Source organism: Eumetopias jubatus, unplaced genomic scaffold (assembly GCF_037043125.1).
Source record: "Eumetopias jubatus isolate StellerSeaLion01/CBP00866 unplaced genomic scaffold, mEumJub1_p1.0 scaffold_5, whole genome shotgun sequence".
NCBI classification, from domain to species: Eukaryota; Metazoa; Chordata; class Mammalia; order Carnivora; family Otariidae; genus Eumetopias; species Eumetopias jubatus.
In genome coordinates this window covers 60,918,799-60,940,451 of record NW_028274811.1, presented here as the reverse complement: position 1 = coordinate 60,940,451, position 21,653 = coordinate 60,918,799, and the positions used below count along the sequence as shown (strand labels likewise).

The 21,653-nt window shown below is 36.1% G+C and overlaps 1 protein-coding gene across 3 annotated transcripts in view; it reads right to left on the bottom strand.

Annotated features, from left to right (window-relative positions):
* Positions 1 to 1,699: 1,699 nt before the first annotated feature.
* The window catches only part of FAM151B (family with sequence similarity 151 member B), a 57,051-nt gene continuing 37,097 nt past the window's right edge, over positions 1,700 to 21,653 (bottom strand). For all 3 annotated transcript variants that reach the window (XM_028114550.2, XM_028114547.2, XM_028114548.2), the window contains 2 exons: positions 19,387 to 19,522; positions 1,700 to 3,529 (listed from right to left, as the gene is read on the bottom strand). In XM_028114550.2, coding sequence (XP_027970351.1) covers positions 3,370 to 3,529; positions 19,387 to 19,522 — 296 coding nt within the window. In that variant the 3' untranslated portion in view covers positions 1,700 to 3,369. The remainder of the gene's footprint in view (positions 3,530 to 19,386; positions 19,523 to 21,653) is intronic.

Sequence of the window (21,653 nt, the reverse complement as noted above, 5' to 3'; positions counted from 1 at the left end):
CGTGCTCTCTATCTCTCATTCTCTCTCTCTCAAATAAATAAATAAAATCTTATAGGAGTTCTCCATAGATTATGTCCTTTGTCAAATGTGTTAATGGTGTCTTTTGATGAGAAGTGTTAAATTTTGATAAAGCCCATTAAACAATGTTTTTCTTTTATGATTAATGTTGTGTTATAAGAAATCATTGCTAGGGCACCTGGATGGCTCAGTTAGTTAAGCATCAGACTCTTGATTTTGGCTCACATCATGATCTCAGAGTTGTGAGATTGAGCCCCAGGTTGGGCTCCACACTGGACGTGGAGCCTGCTTAAGATTCTCTCTTTCTCTCTCCCTCTGCCCTTCTCCCCATCCCCCCAAAAAATTTTAAAAAATATCATTGCCTTGGGTGTGGGGAAATAGGGAAAACTGGAAATATCTGACACTTTCATATGTCAATTATACCTCTATAAAGCTGAAATTTATCTTTTAGTTTTTTATAAAGCTGAAATTTAAAGAAATTATTGCCTACTCCCAAGTCATGAAAATATTCTCCTTTATTTTCTTCTAAATGCTTTCGTTTTAGCCTTCACATTTGGGCCTAAGATCCAACTCAAATTATCATTTGCATATGGTGTGAAGTAGGGATCAGTTACTTTTTTCTGTGTGAATATCCATTAAAAATTTATTTTTCAGGGGTGCCTGGGCGGCTCAGTCGTTAAGCGCCTGCCTTCGGCTCAGGTCATGATCCCAGGGTCCTGCGATCAAGCCCCACATCGGGCTCCCTCCTCAGCGGGAAGCCTGCTTCTCCCTCTCCCACTTCCCCTGCTTGTGTTCCCTCTCTCACTGTGTTTCTGTCAAATAAATAAGTAAAATCTTTAAAAAAAATTATTTTTCAATAGAATACATTTTATGATTCCCTTATATATATTTGTTCCCAAGAATGATTTAAAATACACCTTTAAATCTTAACCTAAGTAATAACCAGCTGATAAGTTTCTCAATATAAAAGCATTTTGCCTTAAGACTAATATTTTTAAAAATATTATCAAGGGTCATGGGGTGCCTGGATGACTCACTTGGTTAAGCATCTGACTCTTGATTTCGGCTCAGGTTGTGATTGCACGGTCATGAGATTGAGCCCTGTGTCAGGCTCCACACTGGGCGTGGAGCCTGCTTAAAACTCTCTTCTCTTCCTCTCCTTCTGCCCCTCCACCCCATCTCTAAAATAAAAAAAAAAAAATGTGTGTGTGTGTATATATATATATATAAAATGTGTGTGTGTGTGTGTATTATCAAGAGTCAGATAATCAAGTAGGAAAAATAATCTGGGCAAATGACTTTTATTTAAAACCTCATTAAAATGCAGTTTATTTACAAATTCAATTTTCTTTATAAAAGTAAAGCATGGTCATTTTAGAAAATTTATAAAGTAAACATTAATTTTTACTATAATTTTAAGAGTTAATCTTTGTTGCTATTATTAAAATTTTATAATTATAAAATCGCATCTTTTGCTTTTGGCAAACAACCATAGAAAGTGAAGTTTTGGGTGTTATTTGACAAATGGCACTGCATTTAGTTGGAGCTAAAATTTAAAGTGGAAATATAATTGTCTTCTTTAAATATATGTCTACAATGTTTCATGTTATACCCCTTACTGTTCTCTATCTACAGTGGATATGATGTGATAAGTCTAGAAGAAGGGAACTAACTTTGTTGGGAGTACTTGCTATGTGTTGAGCACTGAGCTAGATGCCTCTATTCCATGGATCTCAATCTTCATAACAACTCTTTAAAAGAATCCTCATTTTCCCTCCATTTTATAGATGATGAAACCAAGATTCAATGTGGTTAAATATTTCCCAAAATGTATAGCTAGGAAGGGACAGAGGTGGGGCTGTAAGGGAAGACTGTCTGAATTCAAAACCCAAGCTCTTTTCTCTATGTACTACTATTCTCTGGGAGAAAATGGTTGACAAACAAAGGCAAATTATGTATCTTAGGACATTCATTGGTAAGTTACTTTTCAATAATGAAAGAAGTAACGTGTTTTTCTGAATACCTTGCCCAAGACTATGGCACACAATATAAAGGACAGTTAAGAATGTTCCCTTACCATGAAGGACTTTATATAACCTAGCTGAGCAGATAAAACTAACATTTATGACCTAATTAGTGAACAATATCAAATAGTTAAAATTGACTGTTAAAGATCTGGAGACCATTGTTATTGTAGGCATTTTTGAAATGATGACTGTGCTGAAGGTCACTAAGGTGATGTTTAGAGTGGGATACACTATGAAGGATCTTGAAAGAGTAAAATTTAATTAAGTGGCATTTAAGAGACCCCTGGAGCTTTCTGATTTGGCAAGAGGTGCTTACAAAAGTTTTGTTCAGCAGAAATACTCAGGGCATCTCTGAGTAGAATGTGAACAATAAAGTCATGAAGAACTTTTTAAGATTCTAGCAGTAGAACAAGGGCCTGAACTAAGGTGGTGCTGGTGAGAAACTTGAAAATCAAACGATATGTTACTAGGATTAAAATTCTGCTCTCCAGGGGTGCCTGGGTGGCTCAGTCGTTGGGCGTCTGCCTTTCGCTCAGGTCCTGATCCCAGGGTCTTGAAATTGAGCCCTGCATCGGGCTCTCTGCTCGGTGGGAAGCCTGTTCCTTCCTCTCCTGCTCCCCCTGCTTGTGTTCCTGCTCTCACTAGCTCTCTCTCTGTGTCAAATAATTAAAAAAAAAAAAATCTGCTCTCCAGTAGTATTGTACTTACTATAGATAAAATACTATGATTGAAACAAAGAATATAAACATATACAGTTGTCAGCATGCCCCCAACAATATGGAAATTCTAGATCCATCTAATTTAATCTATATTGTTTTCAGTAAATGGATTTTATTCTGTTATGAGAAAGCTGCTCACCTCTATGAAAATTAAAATATTTTTAAAGCCCTCTTACTCTTCCTTAGTCTCTGAAATAACAAGTTCTCCAGGAAAAAAGAAAGAGGGTGCCACAAATTTGTGGAATCTGTAATGCAAGGCCAACCAAAATGTGATTTATATCTGTATCACATGTAATGTGCTTACAGGTTATGACATGTAAATTCTTTCAATTATCTTCAGTATATCAAAATTACATATTATAAGGGGGTTTAAAGCATAATTTTCCTAAATTATTATTAGACCAGGCCCACTGAAATCTCTTCTTTCCAAATCTTTGAAGTACATACAGTATCATAAGGATAGAGGCCTAATAAAGTAAGCACTAAGTGTTTTTTTATTAGATGAATTAGAGCATAAATCAATCATCACAATTTATATGGTAATTAATTAGGACCAAAGCAGAGGATTATGAAACCAAAACATGAAATAATTTAGAAGAATCTTCTTAGAGATTAACTTTGACTCCAATGGCTTGTTTAAATTCATGGTTTTGTGGTTCCAGGATGTCATAGAAAACTTGTTTTTTGTCAAAATGGTCTCTAATGCAAAGTAAATCTTCAATGGAATAGTTATCATTTTTCCCAGTCCAAATAGTCAGGCTGTACCTGCATTAAAATAAAACAGAATTTTGTAGTGAAAAGTAAAAGATAAGAAACAGTGATGAGGAATTCCATAAGCCTAAAAATAGTCACTTTCATTTATCTTTAACCCAAATTCACACAAACAAAAAAATTAATTAGCAGTGCTGGAACATATAGTTCCTGTTTCATTCCTTCATGAACATCAGAAGGACTAGAGAGAAAAAAATACACATTGCCATCATCTAAATTAGGTAACTGCTATATCTGAATTACAGGAATGTGAAATGGCTTTGGAAACCCAGACTGGTAACACTGAAAACGGGCTGAATTTTGGACAAAAAAAACTGAAGAGATTGTATTGCTGATCAAGGAATCTGTTCTCTACACAAAACCTACAGCTCTAACTTGGGTTTTTTTCAGTAGCCTAGGTAGGGTCAAAGGCATGACTATAAAGGATTATGAAGAGACACTAATGTCAATGACATTACCAACATTCATATTCACTTACAAGTGGCCCCACTCTCCCTTCTGGGGGGAGGGAGGTTGTATGAGATATAAGAATGCCAAGAGATGTCACTAAGGATGCCAAACAATAAATTTAGATCCATTTCTGGGCATTAAAAAAGCAATAATAATATATGCAGATTTATCATGGATGTTAAGAACATACTCAGAATTTTAATGTTATTTAAGTTGTGCATTTTCATTTCTTCCAGTAGACATTACTTCTATTAGAATACTCCTGTTGCATCAGTCTAAGAAAATGCAAAGCTGCTAAGTAGTTTCATACTTATTTTCCCCATAAACATTTCAGAATGCAGGAAAAAAAATCTCCAAAACACTTCTTCTACTAATAATAAGAAATAGTCTAACCAAGGTATGAGTTCTTGCTATGCTGACACGTTCCTGTCCTTAAGGATGGTGACGCCATTCTAGAGATGTACTTTGAATTTTATGCCACAGCAGCATTATGTGGCAAACCAAAAAGAAATTTTAAGCTACAGATGAGGACACACACAGACACACACACTGACGGGAATTACTTTAGGATCCATATTTTTACAACTTATCAAGACTGAATTAGAAAGAATTAAAAAATCTGGATAGATTAATTACTAGTAAAGAAACGGAATCAGCAATTGAAAATCTCCCAGTGAAGAAAAGCCCAGAACCAGATGGCTTCACTGTTGAATTTTCCAAGCATGTAAAGAAATAACACCAATTCTTCTCCAACTCTTCCAAAGAACTGAAGAGCAAGAAATTTCAGCAGCATTATGTTGATACCAAATCCAGAAAAGACACTACTAGTAAAGAAAACTGTAAGTCAATATCCCTGATGAATATAAATGCAAAAATTCTCAATAAAATACTACCAAATTCTGCAGCACAATAAAAGAACCATTCACCATGATCAAGTAGGATTTATCCCTGTGATGCAAAGATAGCTCAACACACACAAATCAATCAATATTATACATCACATTTAATAGAATGAAAGAAAAGAATCATATGATCATTTCAGTAGGTGCAAAAAAAGCATCTGACAAAATTCGACATCCACTCATGAAAAAACTTAATAAATCAGGCTCAGAAGGAACATATCTCAACAGAATAAAGGCCATATATGACAAGTCTACAGCTAATAGCATACTCAATGATGATAGGATGAAAGCTTTTCCTCTAAGATCAGGAACAAGACTAGGGTGCTCACTCTTGCCATTCTTATTCAACATAGTACTGAAAGTCCTAGCTACAGCAATGAGGCAAGAAAAAGAAATAAACAGTATAAAAATTAGAAAGAAGTCAAATTGCCTCTATTTGCAGAGGACATGATTTTGTACATAGACTTTGTATAAAGACTCAACCAAAAACCTGTTAGATCTAATCAATGAATTCAATAAAGTTGCAGGACACAAAATTAATATACAAAAATCAGTAGCGTTTCTATACACTAACAGTGAAATTTCTGAAAAAGAAATAAATTGATCTCATTTACAATAGCATCAAAAACAGTAAAAGACATGCGAATAAATTTAACCAAGAGGTAAAAGATCTTTAAACTAGAAATTAGGACACTGATGAAAGAAATCAAAGAAGACATAAATAAATGGAAAAGTATTCTGTCTTCATGAATTGGAAGAATTAATGTTAAAATGTCAGTACTACCAAAAGATTCAGTGCAATCCCAATTCTAATGGCATTTTTTAGAGAAGTAGAAAAAAAAACTCCCCTAAAATTTATATGAAATCACAAAAGACCCTGAATAGCCAAAGAAATCTTAATAAAGAAGAACAAAGCAGGAGGCATCATACTTCCTGATTTCAAGTTATACTATACAGCAATTGTCATCAAAACAGTGTGGTAGTGGCATAAAAACAGACAAATAGACCGAAAGAACAGAATCAAGAGCCAAAAAATAAACCCAAGCATATATGATCAACTAATATTTGACAAGGGAGCCAAGATTACTCAATGGAGAAAAAAGTCTCTTCAATAAATGGTGCCTGGATAATTGGATAGTCACATGTAAAAGAATGAAACTGACCCCATATCTTATACCAGTCACAAAAATTAACTTGAAACAAGTTAAAGAATTAAATGTAGGATCTGAAACCATTAAACCCCAAGAAGAAAACATAGGCATAAAGTTCCTTGACATGGGTCTTTGTAATGATTTTTTGGATATGACACCTAAAGCACAAGAAATAAAATAAAAAATAAACAAGTGGGACTAAATCAAACTAAAAGGCTTCTGCACAGCAAAAGAAACCATCAACAAAGTGAAAAGACAACCTCTGGAATGGAAATGGGACAAAATATTTGCAAACCATATATCAGATAAGGGGTTATTATCCAAAGTACATAAAGAACTCACAGCAAAAAACCAATAGTAATAAACTATAACAAAATAACAAATAACCTATTTTAAAAATGGGCAAAGGACCTAAATAGACATTTTTCAAAAGAAGATATATGAAAGGCCAACAGGTACATAAAAAGATGCTCAAGATCACTAGTCATTATGGAAAAGTAAATCTAAACCACAATGAGATATCATTTCATGCATATTAGAATGGCTATCATCAAGATAAGAGATAACAAATGCTGGTGTGGATGTTAAGTAAAGGGAATCCTGTGCACTGTTGGTGGGATTATAAATTGGTACAGCCTCTACAGAAAACAGTATGGAGGATCCTCAAAACTACCATATGATCCAGCAATTCTATTTCTGGGAATATATCCAAAGGAAACAAAAATATTAACGTGAAAAAATATCCACACCCTCATGTTCATAGAAGCATTGTTTACAGTAGCTAAGACATGGAAACAACCTAAGTGTCCATCAGTGGATGAATGGATTAAAAAGTTGTGGTATATACATATATAAAATATAGTATTATTCAGCCATAAAAGAATGAGGAAACCTTCCCATTTGCAACAGCATGACTGTACCTTGAAGGCATTAGCTAAGTAAAATAAGTCAGACAGAAAAAGACAATACTGTACAATCTCACTTATATGTAAAATCTAAAAGGAAAAAAACTCACAAAGAGATTAGACTTGCGGTTATCAGAGGTAGAGGGTGGGAAGGGGGAAATGGAGGAAGGTGGTCAAAGGTACAGACTTACAGTTATAAGATAAGTACTAAGGTTGTAATGTATAACATGATGACTAGAGCGAACACTGCTGTATGATTACATAGGAAAGTTTTTTAGAGAGTAAATCCTAAGAGTTCTCATCACAAGGAGAAATTTTTTTCCTTTTTCCTTTTCTTCTTTCTTTTTACTGTATTTATATGGGAAGGTGGAGGTTAGCTGAATCTATGGTGGTAATCATTCCACAATATATATAAATCTAACCATGAGGCTGTATACCTTAAACTTATACAGTGATGGGGGTGCCTGGGTGGCACAGTCAGTTAGGGGTCAGATGCTTGATTTTGGCTCAGGTCATGATCTCAGGGTTGTGGAATCAAGCCCCACGTCAAGCACTACGCTCAGCATGGAGTCTGCTTAGGACTCTCTCTCCCTCTCCCTCTCCCCCTCCCCCTGGCTCGCTCTCTCAAATAAATAAATAAATCTTAAAAAAAAAAGCTTGTACAGTGGTGTATTTCATTTATTTCTCAATAAAACAAAGAAATACAAAAAAAAACCTGTATTTTTTTGCTAAAATGGCATCTTTATTACTTTATTTGAACACCATAGTGACAAAGCTTATTAAAAAAAAAATACAGATATGAATTTAGGTTACAAAAGGAGCTCTCCAGTGTTATTCTGCCTCTTTTAATCCTCCATTATATTTAAAACAAAATAGGAAAAAAAATTGCCTCAGGGTACCTTAAATTGTATTTATTCAAATCAATTCTCAGGTTTCATTTTTTAAGCCCTTTTTCTTAGAAAATAACATATATAGGAAAAATGCATAAAACATAAATATGCATTTTAACAAATTATTATAAAATGAACTCCAGTGTAACCAAAACACAAATCAAGAAGTAGAGCACCACCAGTACCTTGGGAGTTACCTATATGTCACTCTGTGATCACAACATTTCCTCTACCCTGGAGTCCTCACAACCTTAACCTTTGTGGTAGCCATATTCTTGCTTTTCTTTATTTACTACCTATATATCCATCCCTAACCAGTACAGTTTAATTTTTGCCTGTTAGTTAATTTTATATAAATGGAATCATATGGTATATAATATTTTTTTGGTCTTGCTTCTTTTTTTAAAAAAGACTTTATTTATCTATTTGGGAGAGAGAGTCCTAAGAGACTAGTCTAGAGTCTAGAGAGAGAGCGAGTTGGGGGGAAGGGCAGAGGGAGAAGCAAACTTCCTGCTGAGCAGGGAGCCTGATGCAGGGCTTGATCCCAGGACCCGAGATCAGGACCTGAGCCAAAGGCAGATGCTTAATCTATTTCATGTAAAGAAGTGAAGAGAATTTGCCCATGTCTGTAGATGACAGAGAAAGCCTACCAAAGACATTTCTAGATGAGGGACACATTCCACCTAAACACTTTGCAACAGTGGGAATAGCATCCCTGAGCGACAAGTGGAAGCTTTCTTGAATTAGGTTTGATCCTAAGAAGCTATGAAGATAAGGAAAGAGTTAACACAGGAAAGCCATAGTTGTGATTTTTCCTATTCCTGTGGAAACTCAAAATTTAAAATTTAAGCAATAGGGGTGCCTGGGTGGCTCAGTCATTAAGCATCTGCCTTCAGGTCAGGTCATGATCCCAGGGTCCTGGGATTGAGCCCTGCATTGGGCTCCCTGCTCAGCAGGAGGCCTGCTTCTCCCTCTCCCACTCCCCCTGCTTGTGTTCCCTCTCTCGTGTTCTCTCTCTCTCTCAAAAAACAAAAAAAAACACAAAAAACAAAAACAAAAAAGCAACTTTAATTAAAAAAATTAAAAAATAAAATAAAATTTAAGCAATAGATAAAAGATTTTACTTAGAGGGGTGCCTGGGTAGCTCAGTTGGTTAAGCATCTGCCTTCAGCGCAGGTCATGATCTCAGGTCATGGGATTGAGCCCCACATCAGGCTCCCTGCTCAGCAGGGAGTCTGCTTCTCCCTCTGCCTCCCCCTCTGTTCTCTCTCTCAAATAAAAAATAAAAAAGATTTTATGTAGAGATACCACATTGCCTACCTCCATTGACGAAGAAAAGTTAAAGGCTAAACAAACTCACATACAAGACTCTCTAGGTCTAAGAAACAGAGTCTTGGTCCCTCTCCAATATCCACTTTGGGCAAGTAGCCTTTCCAGAAAAAAAATGACTTTCTTTAAAGTACAATAATCAAAATCCACAGAGGTTTTACACAACAGAGTACAAGAAAACAGAAGGATTAATAGGGGTGCCTGGGTGGCTCTGGTCATGATCCCAGGGTCCTGGGATCGAGCCCTGAATCTGGCTCCCTGCTCAGCGGGAAGCCTGCTTCTCCCTTTCCCACTCCTCCCTATTCTCGCTCTTGCTGTCTCTCTGTCAAATAAATAAATAAAATCTTAAAAAAAAAATATATATATATATATATAAGGGTAAACAAATGCAGATGGAGAAATAAGAACTTAATCTTTAAAAAACTATCAGGTAGCAGAAATATATGTAAAACTTAAAGAATGCCAAAAGGCAGATAAAAGCCATGACCAACATTTTTTACATGATGCGACAGCTTCTTTGAAGAAAGAACACAAAGCAGAGGTATGAGCTAATGGAAGGGGATATAAGACAATATAAAAAAGATGATGAAACATTAATTGGCAGATTTTAGGAAAGAAATAAAAAATTAATACTACTACAGAAATAAAGTGAAATCGGAAGATATACAAGGGAAAACAGACATTGTTGCAAATACTGTAAGGGATATAGAAGACAGATAATAAAATCAAGAAAAATAAAATCCAAATAAATAGAAAGGAAAGAAAGACTAAAGAGAAAAAACAGATACCAAAGAGAGGCAATGGAGATCTAAATATTCATAGCTGGAATCCTGGAAAGAGAAAAGATAAGTTTACAAATAAAATAGAAAAAGTATTTTAAAAATATAATTCACAAAAACATTCCAGAAAAGAACATTTGAATTTATATACTGAAAACAACCCTTGAAAACAACCCAAAGACTGTGAGCTAAGAATTTTATAGCTAGCCAATTTATCACTGATTATAACAAAGCTGGATAATAAGAGACAATAAGTCAACTAAAATTAGCTGAAAGAGGTGAAGAAATACACTAATTTTATTACTGGTCACAGGAAGATGTTAACAGGTACCTGTAAAGAAGCAGATTAAGCATACTTTGTGAAATTACAGTAATAACCAATAGAAAAAAATGAACCTCCCAAATTATTAAAATTAAAAATACAAAACAGCTACAGTGAAATGTTTTCAAAGCTATGCAGATAACAAGTACTGTAGTTTTAAAAAAATAACAGAAACAAGACCAAACAAGACCAACATCTCTGTCTTACAAACAAAAGTAAATAAGTTAAACTCTCCTTTTAAAAGGCTGTTAGATTAAATTAATGGGAGTCAGGTAAGTTTGATAAGAAATTCACAACAGAGAAAGGGAGAAGGCTAGAAAGAACCCTAAGGGGTTGGGTTGAAATTGGAAGTATCAGTATGAACCCATGGGCTTTATATATATATATACAGACACATAGAAATGGTTATAGATATATATATTGGCATGTGTGTGTGTGTGTATGTGTGTATGCATAGGTGTGTGTCTGTACACATACACAGACTGTAATCACAGACACACACACAAGCACTTACCAGCTCTGTCCCCTGAAATGTCCTAGAAGCAATGACACTCTAGTAGCAATGATCATACTAAACTTCCAGATTTTACTTTCAAAATACCATCCACCACTATAATCAGGCACACATCCTTGAAGAAGTAGCTAATTTGAGAATTGAGACAGGGAAAGTACATGAGTCTCCAGAGAACATAAGCATGAGATCTGTCATGAGGAAATAGTGAGCTGATCCAAGTTGAGAACATCTTTCATAACAAAAGCCCTGTCATCTTTAAGACTGTCAAGTGTATGAGATAGGGAAAGACTGAGGGCCTATTCCAGACTGAAGGAGACTGATGAGATGTGAAAACTAAATGCAGTACATGTTCTTGGAGAGTTTCTTGGACCACAAAGAAAAAAGAAGCATTTTTTGAATGGTTGGTAAAATCTGGAATAGCTCCTCAGTCTCATGCTTTTTAGTGGGGTCTTTATCTAATTTTGGAATCAAAGTAATGCTGGCCTACATAGAAAGAGTTTGGAAGTTTTCCCTCCATTTCGATTTTTTGAGACATCTTCAGAATAGGTATTAATTATTCTTTAAATGTTTGGTACAATTCCTCTGGGAAGCCATCCAGCCCTGGACTCTTGTTTGTTGGCAGACTTTTTATTACTGCTTAAATTTCCTTGCTGGTTATGGGTCTGTTCAGGTTTTCTATTTCTTCCTGGTTCAGCTTTGGTAGTTTATACATCTCTAGGAATGCATCCTATTCTTCCAGATTGCCTAATTTGTTGGCATATAGTTGCTCATAGTTTTTTCTTATAATTGTTTGTATTTCTTTGGTGTTGGTTGTGATCTCTCCTCTTTCATTCATGATTTTATTTATTTGGGTCCTTTGTCTTTTCTTTTGGTAGGTCTGGCCAGGGTTTTATCAACCTTATTAATTCTTTCAGAGAACCAGCTCCTAGTTTCATTGATCTGTTCTACTGTTCTTTAGGTTTCTATTTTATTGATTTCTGCTCTGATCTTTATTATTTCTCTTCTCCTGCTGGATTTAGGCTTTATTTGCTGTTCTTTCTCCAGATCCTTTAGGTGTAAGATTAGTTTGTATATTTGAGAACTTCCTTGTTTCTTGAGAAAGACTCATATTGCTATATACTTCCCTCTTAGGACCACCTTTGCTGCATCCAAAAGGTTTTTGTTTTGTTTTTGTTTGTTTTTAAAGATTTTATTTATTTATTTATTTGAGAGAGAGGGAACACAAGCAGGGGGAGTGGGAGAGGGAGAAGCAGGCTTCCTGTGGAGCAGAGAGCCCGATGTGGGGCTCGATCCCAGGACCCTGGGATCATGACCTGAGCTGAAGGCAGATGCTTAATGACTGAGCCACCCAGGTACCCCGAATCCAAAAGGTTTTGAACAGTTGTGTTTCCACTTTCACTTGTTTCCATGAATTTTTTAAATTATTTTTTAATTTCCTGGTTGACCGATTCAGTCTTTAGTAGGATGTTCTTTAGCCTACATGTATTTGAGTTATTTTCAAATTTCCTCTTGTGATTGAGTTCCAGTTTCAAAGCACTGTGGTCCAAAACCATGCAGGGAATAATCCCAATCTTTTGGTACTGGCTGAGACCTGATTTGTGAAACAGGATGTGATCTATTCTGAAGAATGTTCAATGTGCACTCAAGAAGAATGTGTATTCTGTTGCTTTAGGATGGAATGCTCTGAATATATCTGTGAAGGCCATCTGGTCCAGTGTGTCATTCAAATACCTTGTTTCCTTGTTGATCTTCTGCTTAGATGATCTGTCCATTGCAGTGAGTGGGGTGTTAAAAGTCCCCTACTATTATTGTATTAGTATTGATATGTTTCTTTAATTTTGTTATTAATTGGCTGCTCCCATGTTAGGGGCAGAAATATTTACAATTGTTAGATCTTCTTGTTGGATAGACCCTTTAATTATGATGTAGTGTTCTTCCTCATCTCTTATTACAGTCTTTGGTTTAAAATCTATTTTGTCTGATGTAAGGATTGCAACCCCAGCTTTCTTTTGATGTCCATTAGCATGATAAATGGTTTTCCACCCCCTCACTTTCAATCTGGAGGTGTCCTTGTGTCTAAAATGAATCTCTTACAGACAGCATATCGATGGGTCTTGCTTTTTTATCCAATCCGATACCCTGTGTCTTTTGATTGGGGCATTTAGCCCATTAACATTCAGAATAACTATTGAAAGATATGAATTTAGTGCCATTGTATTTATTACCTGTAAAGTCATTGTTTCTGTATATGGTCTCTGTTCCCTTCTGGTCTATTTACTTTTGGGCTCTCTCTTTGCTTAAAGGAATCCTTTTAATATTTCTTGTAGGGCTGGTTTGGTGATCACAAATTCTTTTAGTTTCTGTTTGTCCTCGAAGGTTTTTATCACTCCTTCTATTTTGAATGACACCATAGGTGGATAAAGTATTCTTGGCTGCATATTTTTCTCATTTAGCACCCTGAATATATCATGCCAGTCCTTTCTGGCCCACCAGGTCTCTGTGGATAGGTCTGCTGCCAATCTAATCTTTCTACCTTTGTAGGTTATGGACCTCTTGTCCCAAGATGCTTTCAGGATTTTCTCTTTGTTTCTGAGATTTGCAAGTTTCACTATTATATGTCAGGGTGTTGACTTATTTTTATTGATTTTGAGGGAGGGTTCTCTGTGACTCCTGGATTTTGATGCCTGTTTCCTTCCCCAGATTAGGGAAGTTCTCCACTATAATTTGCTCTAATATACCTTCTGCCCCCCTTCCTCTTCTGCTGGGATCCCAATTATTCTAATATTGTGTCATTTTATGGTGTCACTTATCTCTCAAATTCTCCCCTCGTGATCCAGTAGTTGTTTATCTCTATTTTTCTCCATCATTTTGTCTCTATATCACCAATTCTCTCTTCTGTCTCATTTATCCTAGCAGTTAGAGCTTCCATTTTTTATTTATTTTTTATTTTAAAAGATTTTATTTATTTGACAGAGAGAGACACAGTGAGAGAGGGAACACAAGCAAGGGGAGTGGGAGAGGGAAAAGGAGGCTTCCCGCCGAGCAGGGAGCCTGATGTGGGGCTTGATCCCAGGACCCTGGGATCATGACCTGAGCTGAAGGCAGACGCTTAAGGACTGAGCCACCCAGGTGCCCCTAGAGCCTCCATTTTTTATTGCATCTCATTAATGGCTCTTTTATTTCAACTTGATTAGATTTTAGTTTTTTTATTTCTCCAGAAAGGGATTCTCTAGTGTCTTCTATGCTTTATTCAAGCCCAGCTAGTATCTTTATAATCGTTATTTTGAACTCCAGTTCCAACATCTTACTTATGTCCATACTGATTAGGTCCCTGGCAGTTAGTACTGCCTCTTGTTCTGTTTTTTGAGGTGAGTTTTTCCATCTTGTCATTCTTGCAGAAAGTGGTCACTTTTCTATTTGTAGAGTTGCAGTTATTCTTTTCTTAGATCTCTGGTTGAGTTTGTAGGTGTTCAGAATGATTTGATAACTATCTAGCTGAGTTCCTGGTACCAGACGAAACTAAGGTCTCCTAGTCCTCCACCACCTTGGACTCCTCATTGACAATGTGAATTTAGGTAAAAAATCATTCATTAGGCCAAGAAGATCTTTTAATAATAAACTTCTAATTAATTCTTCATTAAGATAAAAGATACATGAATATGCACCAAATAATATATGAACATTTTAAAAAGCAAAAACTATGAAGGTAGAAGAGAAAAAAAAAATATTTTAACAGCTGGAAACTTGAACTCTCTTAGTCCATAAGAGAGCAAATGGCCAAAAAATTAAAAGATGATGTAATGGCACACATTAAGATTATTTATTATACCATCCTGTGCAATATCAAATATTGGAAACATTCTTCATGTTTACCAATAGGAAGCCCATTAAATACCATATTATAGTACATACATAAATATGATGCACCTAGAAAGGAAGCTTACCTTGGAAAGAGTCCCAAGATGTACTGCTAAGTAAAAGGGGAGAAAAAAGCAAAGAACAGAACAGAAGCAAGGTATATGCTACCTTTGCTTTAAATAGAGGGGAAAATAAGAATCTGTATTTGTATTCACTCTTACCTGAATAATGAAACTACTAACTGTGGCTATCTAAGAAACTAACAACTGTGGTTAGTGAGATTGGGCAGGACTGGCTAGATGGGAAAGAGGGTTTTCACAGTATAACTCTCTGTTCTTTGGTTTTTGAACCAGGTAAATGTATTAGTTATACATTAAACGAATGAATGAATTACATTAAAAGTATTTTTTAAAGCAAGCAAAAATTAAGGCATAAAAGAGTTAAATTACATAACTAATAGTGTACATTAATGTGTTACATAAATTAGTAGTTTTACTCCAATATTAATTTTCCTTTCTTACACAACAAATACCTGAATTTTAACTAGACACAAGATTTACAGAATAACAGCAACATTTCCCAGCTTCACCAGCATCTAGGTATAGGCAGATGACTAAATTACAGCAAGAGTTGTAAGAGGATGAGAAGGTGTGAAACTTCTAAGTCATGCCCTGGAAAGAAAGAGGCCTGCCATGAGCTTCTCTTTTTTCCTTCCTTACTACTGATGGAGTATTTGAATATAGGTGAGGTTGGTGGGGTGAGGTCCATAGTCGACAACCAAGAAAGAATTCTTGAGATGTCTTTGGTGCAACATGGTGGTTTTATTAAAGAACAGGGACCCATGGGCAGAAAGAGCTGCTGCACCAGGGTTGTAAGGGGTGGCTGATTATACACTTGGGAGTTGGGGGGAGGTAAGGAAAAGGGAGGTTTTCAAAAGAATTTTCAAATGCTAAAGAGGACCTCTAAGATACTGGAGGCTTTGCCATTGTCAAGTTAAGGCTGTTTTTCCCTCTGCTAAGGCATTAACATTAAGACAGTTGGGAGCTTCCTGGAGGAACATTATACTCTGTCTGCCTCAAGTATTTGTGAATGGGCTGCAGATTATAAATGTAGATAAAATTAAATTTAATTTCATCTACATTTCCTTCTGGAAGTTAGATTATTGATAAGAATGCTTTTTTTTTTTCTTGTACATCACTAAGACATTTTAAACTGAGGGAGACTCTTGTCTTGGAGGACTATAATCTCTATAAGTTAACCATTTGTTTTTCCTTCCTTTAGCTTTAGGGCAGCCAGGAATGCCTTAGGATTGTCACACATTTCCCACCTGGGGGGGGGAAGAGGGAGAGGGTTTGTGGGTGTCAGCTTGTGCTTTGTCCTCAGCTTGCCTTCTGCTCCCTCATCACCACCACCTGAAACTCAGACTGAGCAGTAATCAATCTGACCATATGGACGAAGGAAATATCCTAAGGAAAGCAGAGAATCAAGATAGAAGCATTCTGGGTCCTTGACATGTGGAAGCACAAAATCAGCCCTGATTTATTTGTCAGCTATGTGAGAGAGAACTAGACTTGTTAAAGCTATTGTAATTTAGGTTTCTACTGTAACAGCCAAATTATATCCTCATACAATAGATGAACTCATACAAAATATCTATATATTAAGCCCTTAATAAAACCTACAAAGTAAAATAAGATGTTATCTGATTACGATACAATAAACCTAGAAGCTATTAATAAACCCAAAACAAATAATTCAACTACCTAGATGCCTAAAAAATTTCTCTTAAAACAACTTTTGAGGAAAAACTCACAATTTTATAATACTTACAAATTTATAATAATGAAAATCTACACAAAAGAAACAATGGGACACTGATAAAGCAGTGGCCAGAGAAAAAAGAAAAGTCTTAAATACTTGTATTAATAAATATAAATATGTTAATATTTATTATATAATATATATATTATGTATAATATATAATATAATAATAAATATAAATATGTTAATATTTATATATAAATATAAAATGTTAATATAAAAATGAAAGTAAGTAAAGCATCCAACTCAAGAAATTATAAGAAGCTACATAAAACATAATTTAAAAAGATAAAAGAGAAATTCATGAATCATTTATCAAAAACATGAACAAATCTAAGAGCTGATTCCTAAAAAAAGAGAAAGAGATAAATCCATTATCTAGTTTAATCAAGAAACAAGAGGGAAAGCTCAAATAAATAAAATAAGGAAATAAAGACACAGAAGTGTAGGGGCCAAGAGCAGGCCATCACAACATGGGCTATTTTGGAACAAACATTATTTTGAGTTAAAAACAAAGAAAATCCCAGCAGATACAGGAAAATCTCTTTACCTCCCCCACAACAGCCAGCATGTACCAGGAAGAGAGCTATTAACAGAGATTGCTCTTAACCTAAGAAATTTACCACATTAATAGAGCAACAGTTGTTTTCCAAACATCTCTCACCCTCCTGCTAATGGTCTTTCTCCCCTTTGAATCCTCAGACCCAACCTTCCTACTCAGTTCCTTGAAGTCTCATGTTGCCTCACAGTCTCTGGAATTTCCACGTCTGCGTGGAGTCCCTGTGCATATGCTATTAAATTTGATTTTCTCCTGTTAATCTGTGTCATATTTATTTAGTCCAGGACCTTGAAGGGAAGAGAAATACTTTCTCTCCAACAGAAGAAATTAAAAGAATGAGAAACTATTTTAATAGCTTCTGTGTATAAATAAACTTTCAAAAACCTGGGTGAAATGAACAATTTTCTAGGAAAAATATATCAAAATTAGTTCCCCCAAAGATAGAAAATCAATATAGACCATTTACCATAAAATAAAAAGGCTGTCTAATTAAGCTTTCTACAAAGTATCAGGTTTAGATAGTTTACCAAAACTCAGGTGCAAGCCATCTCAATGTTATTTTTTGTAATATCCCAGAACACATAAAAAGAATGGTCCCTAGCTTTTTTAATGAAATGTACATAACATTTATACCTAAAAAAGAAAGAAAAAACACTACAGACCAATCTCACTTCCAAATGCAAAAATCCTAACTAAAATTTGGCAATGAAATTTGGCAGTAGATTAAAAGAATGATATATTTCATGATCAAGTGGGATTTATTCTGGAAATGTGAAGATAACTCAATATTATGAAATATTAACATAATTTATTTTATTGATAGATATTGAAAAAATATTATTTTCACAGAAACTGAAATGGTATTTAGTAAAAATTCAATATCCACAGGAATGTGAATACTTTTTTAATATACACATATCTGCTTCTCTTACTCTTTCCAACAGAGTGAATTACTAAACTGAGTTTTTCCCTGGATGATTTGGGAAAATTCTTTATTAGAATTCTTTATATCTGTGTGACATATGTATCAACAGTTTTATGAGAATCTTTACTTTTTAAAAAAAAAGATTTTATTTATTTATTTGAGAGAGAGAGAGAGAGAGAGAGAGAGCATAAGCAGGGGGAGGGACAGAGGGAGAAGCAGACTCTCCGCTGAGCAGGGAGCCAGATGCAGGGCTCTATCCCAGGACCCTGAGATCTAGACCTGAGCTAAAGGCAGATGCTTAACCGAATGAGCCACCCAGGCGCCCCTAGAATCTTTACATTTTTATGTGTTCAAATATATCAAACTTCCCTTTTTTTTTTTTTAAAGGAAAGAGCGTTTATGAGTATGCAAGCATGAGGGGAGGACAGAGGGGGTTTGGCAGAGGGAAAGGGAGAGAGAAAATCCTAAGCAGGCACCACACACAGCAGCACAGAGCCTGAGCCAGGGCTCAATCCCACAACTCTGCCATCATGACTTGAGCCAAAATCAAGAGTCAGCTGCTTAACAGACTGAGCCGCCCAGGTGCCCCTGAAACTTTCCTTTTATAGTGGTGAGAGAAAAATTCTCTAAAGTCCTGATATACAAAGGAAACTATTTTAGATTTCCTTCTAAGTCAGCAGTACTGTATATAAACTTTTTTCAAGCCAAAAGCCTGATGTATGGCCTGCCATGCATGCATTGTACACCTGGTTTGTGAATGAGTAGCCTAAAGGAAAACCGTCTTGTCCTTGAGATATTGATCAATGCTCCTGCTCCCCGCATTCCTTGATGCCTGCCTATATGCTAATCTATAATCCTTGGAGCTTTTACAAGATGTAAAAAAGTATATAACCCTGTAAACTCATTCATTCTCTAGAACACTTTCTACCCGGCATTTCCCAGGTAGCTATCTTAATTTGAGCTCAAGTAAAACTAATTTTTTTTTTAATATTAGAGTTCTTTGGTAACGTTGTGGTGACAAAAGCTTCTTGATTTGTGCCTTACTAAGAAAGGTCTTCTCCATTCTGAAACTATATAAAATATCATATTTTTTCTTTATGTATTTAATGTTTGATTTTCAAGTCTTTAATTCATCTGGAATTTATTTTGGAGGAAAGTTTTTTTTTTTTAAGATTTTATTTATTTTTTCAGAGAGAGACACAGCGAGAGAGAGAACACAAGCGGGGGAGTGGGAGAGGGAGAAGCAGGCTTCCCCCTGAGCAGGGAGCCCGATGCAGGGCTCAATCCCAGGACCCTGGGATCATGACCTGAGCCGAAGGCAGCCGCTTCACCGACTCAGCCACCCCAGGGTCCCCACACACTGTCTTTACATAATCAGTTTTCATCCTCTGTCTCTTTCTCATATATACTCACAGGCACACGATATTTTGTTAAACTTATACGTACCTGTTTGATTTCTTTAACAGCCAAAGTAACTGAGAATAGGACTGCCTGACTAATGCTGCTCTGACAGGAAATGTTACAGGCTGCTTCAGCTCCTTACATATATATTCCATTTCTTTCACCATTGTCCAGCTGTAACCTGAAATGAAAGAAAGAAATTCAGTTTTTCTAACTGGCATCCTAAAAGTCAGTTAAATAAAAAACTAAATTAAATTACCTATGAGTAGGTAATTTATAGGTATTTTATTAAAAGTTCTATTTGGATTCAGAGTGAATTAAAATACCACTTAATACATGAAAATATTTTGAATGGAAAACAGAGACAAAAAATCAAGTCTAAAATCATACCGCAAGTGACCTAGAGGAAATTTAATAAAACGTTAAAATATTAAAAAAGGTTTTACTAATCTCTCAAGCACAAAAAAAGCAAATTTTGACACTATGTTTATCTTAAAGATTCTAAGACTCTTCCCTTAGGTATATCTGCCTCATTTTTTTTTTTTAAGATTTTATTTCTTTGAGAGGGAGACAGAGAGAGAGAGAGTGAGCAGAAGCACAAGAACAGTGGGAGGGAGAAGCAGACTCCCTGCTGAGCAGGGAGCCTGATGAGGGGCTCAATCCCAGGACCCCGGGGATCATGACCTGAGCCGAAGGCAGAGGCCCAACCAACTGAGCCACTCAGGTGCCCCTATCTGCCTCATTAATATCCTCTATAAACATATTTTCCAGGGTGTCTAGGTGGCTCAGTTGGTTAAGCATCTGCCTTCAGCTCAGGTCCTGATCTCAGGGTCCTGGGATTAAGCACATAGAGCTCCACACTCAGTGGGGAGTCTGCTTGTCTCTCTGCCCCTTCCCCTGCTCATGCTTGCTCTCTCTCTCTCAAATAAATAAATAAAATCTTTTTAAAAAGGTAAATAAATAAACTTAGATTTCCCATTGTGTTACTTAAGTATTCTTTTCCAACAGAAAGATGCCTGCTAGGTAGTAGATGTTTAAGAAATAATTATCTTCATGATTATTTTTTGGCTAGTCCAAACTATCTGGACTAGAGTAGAAATAGTAGAAAAATGTCCTGCTTTTTTAATGATTTTATTTATTTATTTAGAGAGAGAGCATGTGTGCGAGTGGGGGGAGGGTCAGAGGGAGAGGGAGAGAGAGAGAATCCCAAGCAGACCATGCTTTTAGCATGAAGCCTGACATGGGATTTGATCCCATGTCCCTGAGATGATGACTTGAGCCAAAATCAAGAGTTGGATGCTTAACTGACTGAGCCACCCAGGCATCCCCAAAATGACTTTTATATATGGGTTTTAAATCATGTTAAGAGACTGTGGAAAACACACTTGCCTGTTTATAAAGGCTTTGGGAAAAAACTTTATATTTTTGGGGGCACCTGGGTGGCTCAGTCGGTTGAGCAACCAACTCCTGATTTCAGCTCTGGTCATGATCTCAGGGCTGTGAGACTGAGCCCCTCATCAGGTTCTGCGCTGGGTGTGGAGCCTGCTAGGGATTCTTTCTCTTCCTCTCCTCTGCCTCTCCCCGCTTTGTCTCTCTGTCTCTAAAAAAAAAGAAAGAAAAAAATTATATTTTCAAAATAACAGCCTCTATGGGGCACCTGGGTGATACAGTGGGTTAAAGTGCCCGATTCTTGGTTTCTGCTCAGGTGGTGATCTCAGGGTTGTAGACTGAGCCCCACGTTGGGCTCCGCACTCAGTGTGGAGTCTGCTTGAGACTCTGTCTCCCTCTCCCTCTGCCCCTCCCCTGCAGAATAAATAAATAAATAAATAAATAAATAAATAAATAAATAACAGCCTCTATCAAAAACAGGCTGTAAAAAATATTGGTAAATAAAGGAATATTTTACCTGCTTCTTCCTCTGCCTTTCTCTCTCTATCTCTCTGTCTCTCATGAATAAATAAATAAAATCTTTAAAAAAAAAAAAAGAGGGTGCCTGTGTGGCTCAGACGTTAAACGTCTGCTTTCGGCTCAGGTCATGATCCCAGGGACCTGGGATGGAGGCCCGCATCAGGCTCCCTGTTCCGCAGGAAGCCTGCTTCTCTCTCTGCCTCTGCCTCTCTCTGTCGCTCATGAATAAATAAATAAAATCTTTAAAAAATAATAAAGGAATATTTTATAGAAAGCCTATGTGGATATGTTAGTTTAGCAGCTGAATTCCTCATGAAAGAAGGGCAATGTTCTGCTTTCCTTGAAAATCTGAAAAACTGTATCTTTGTAATTAGAAAAAGGGATTGCTAACAGAAGCTGTATTT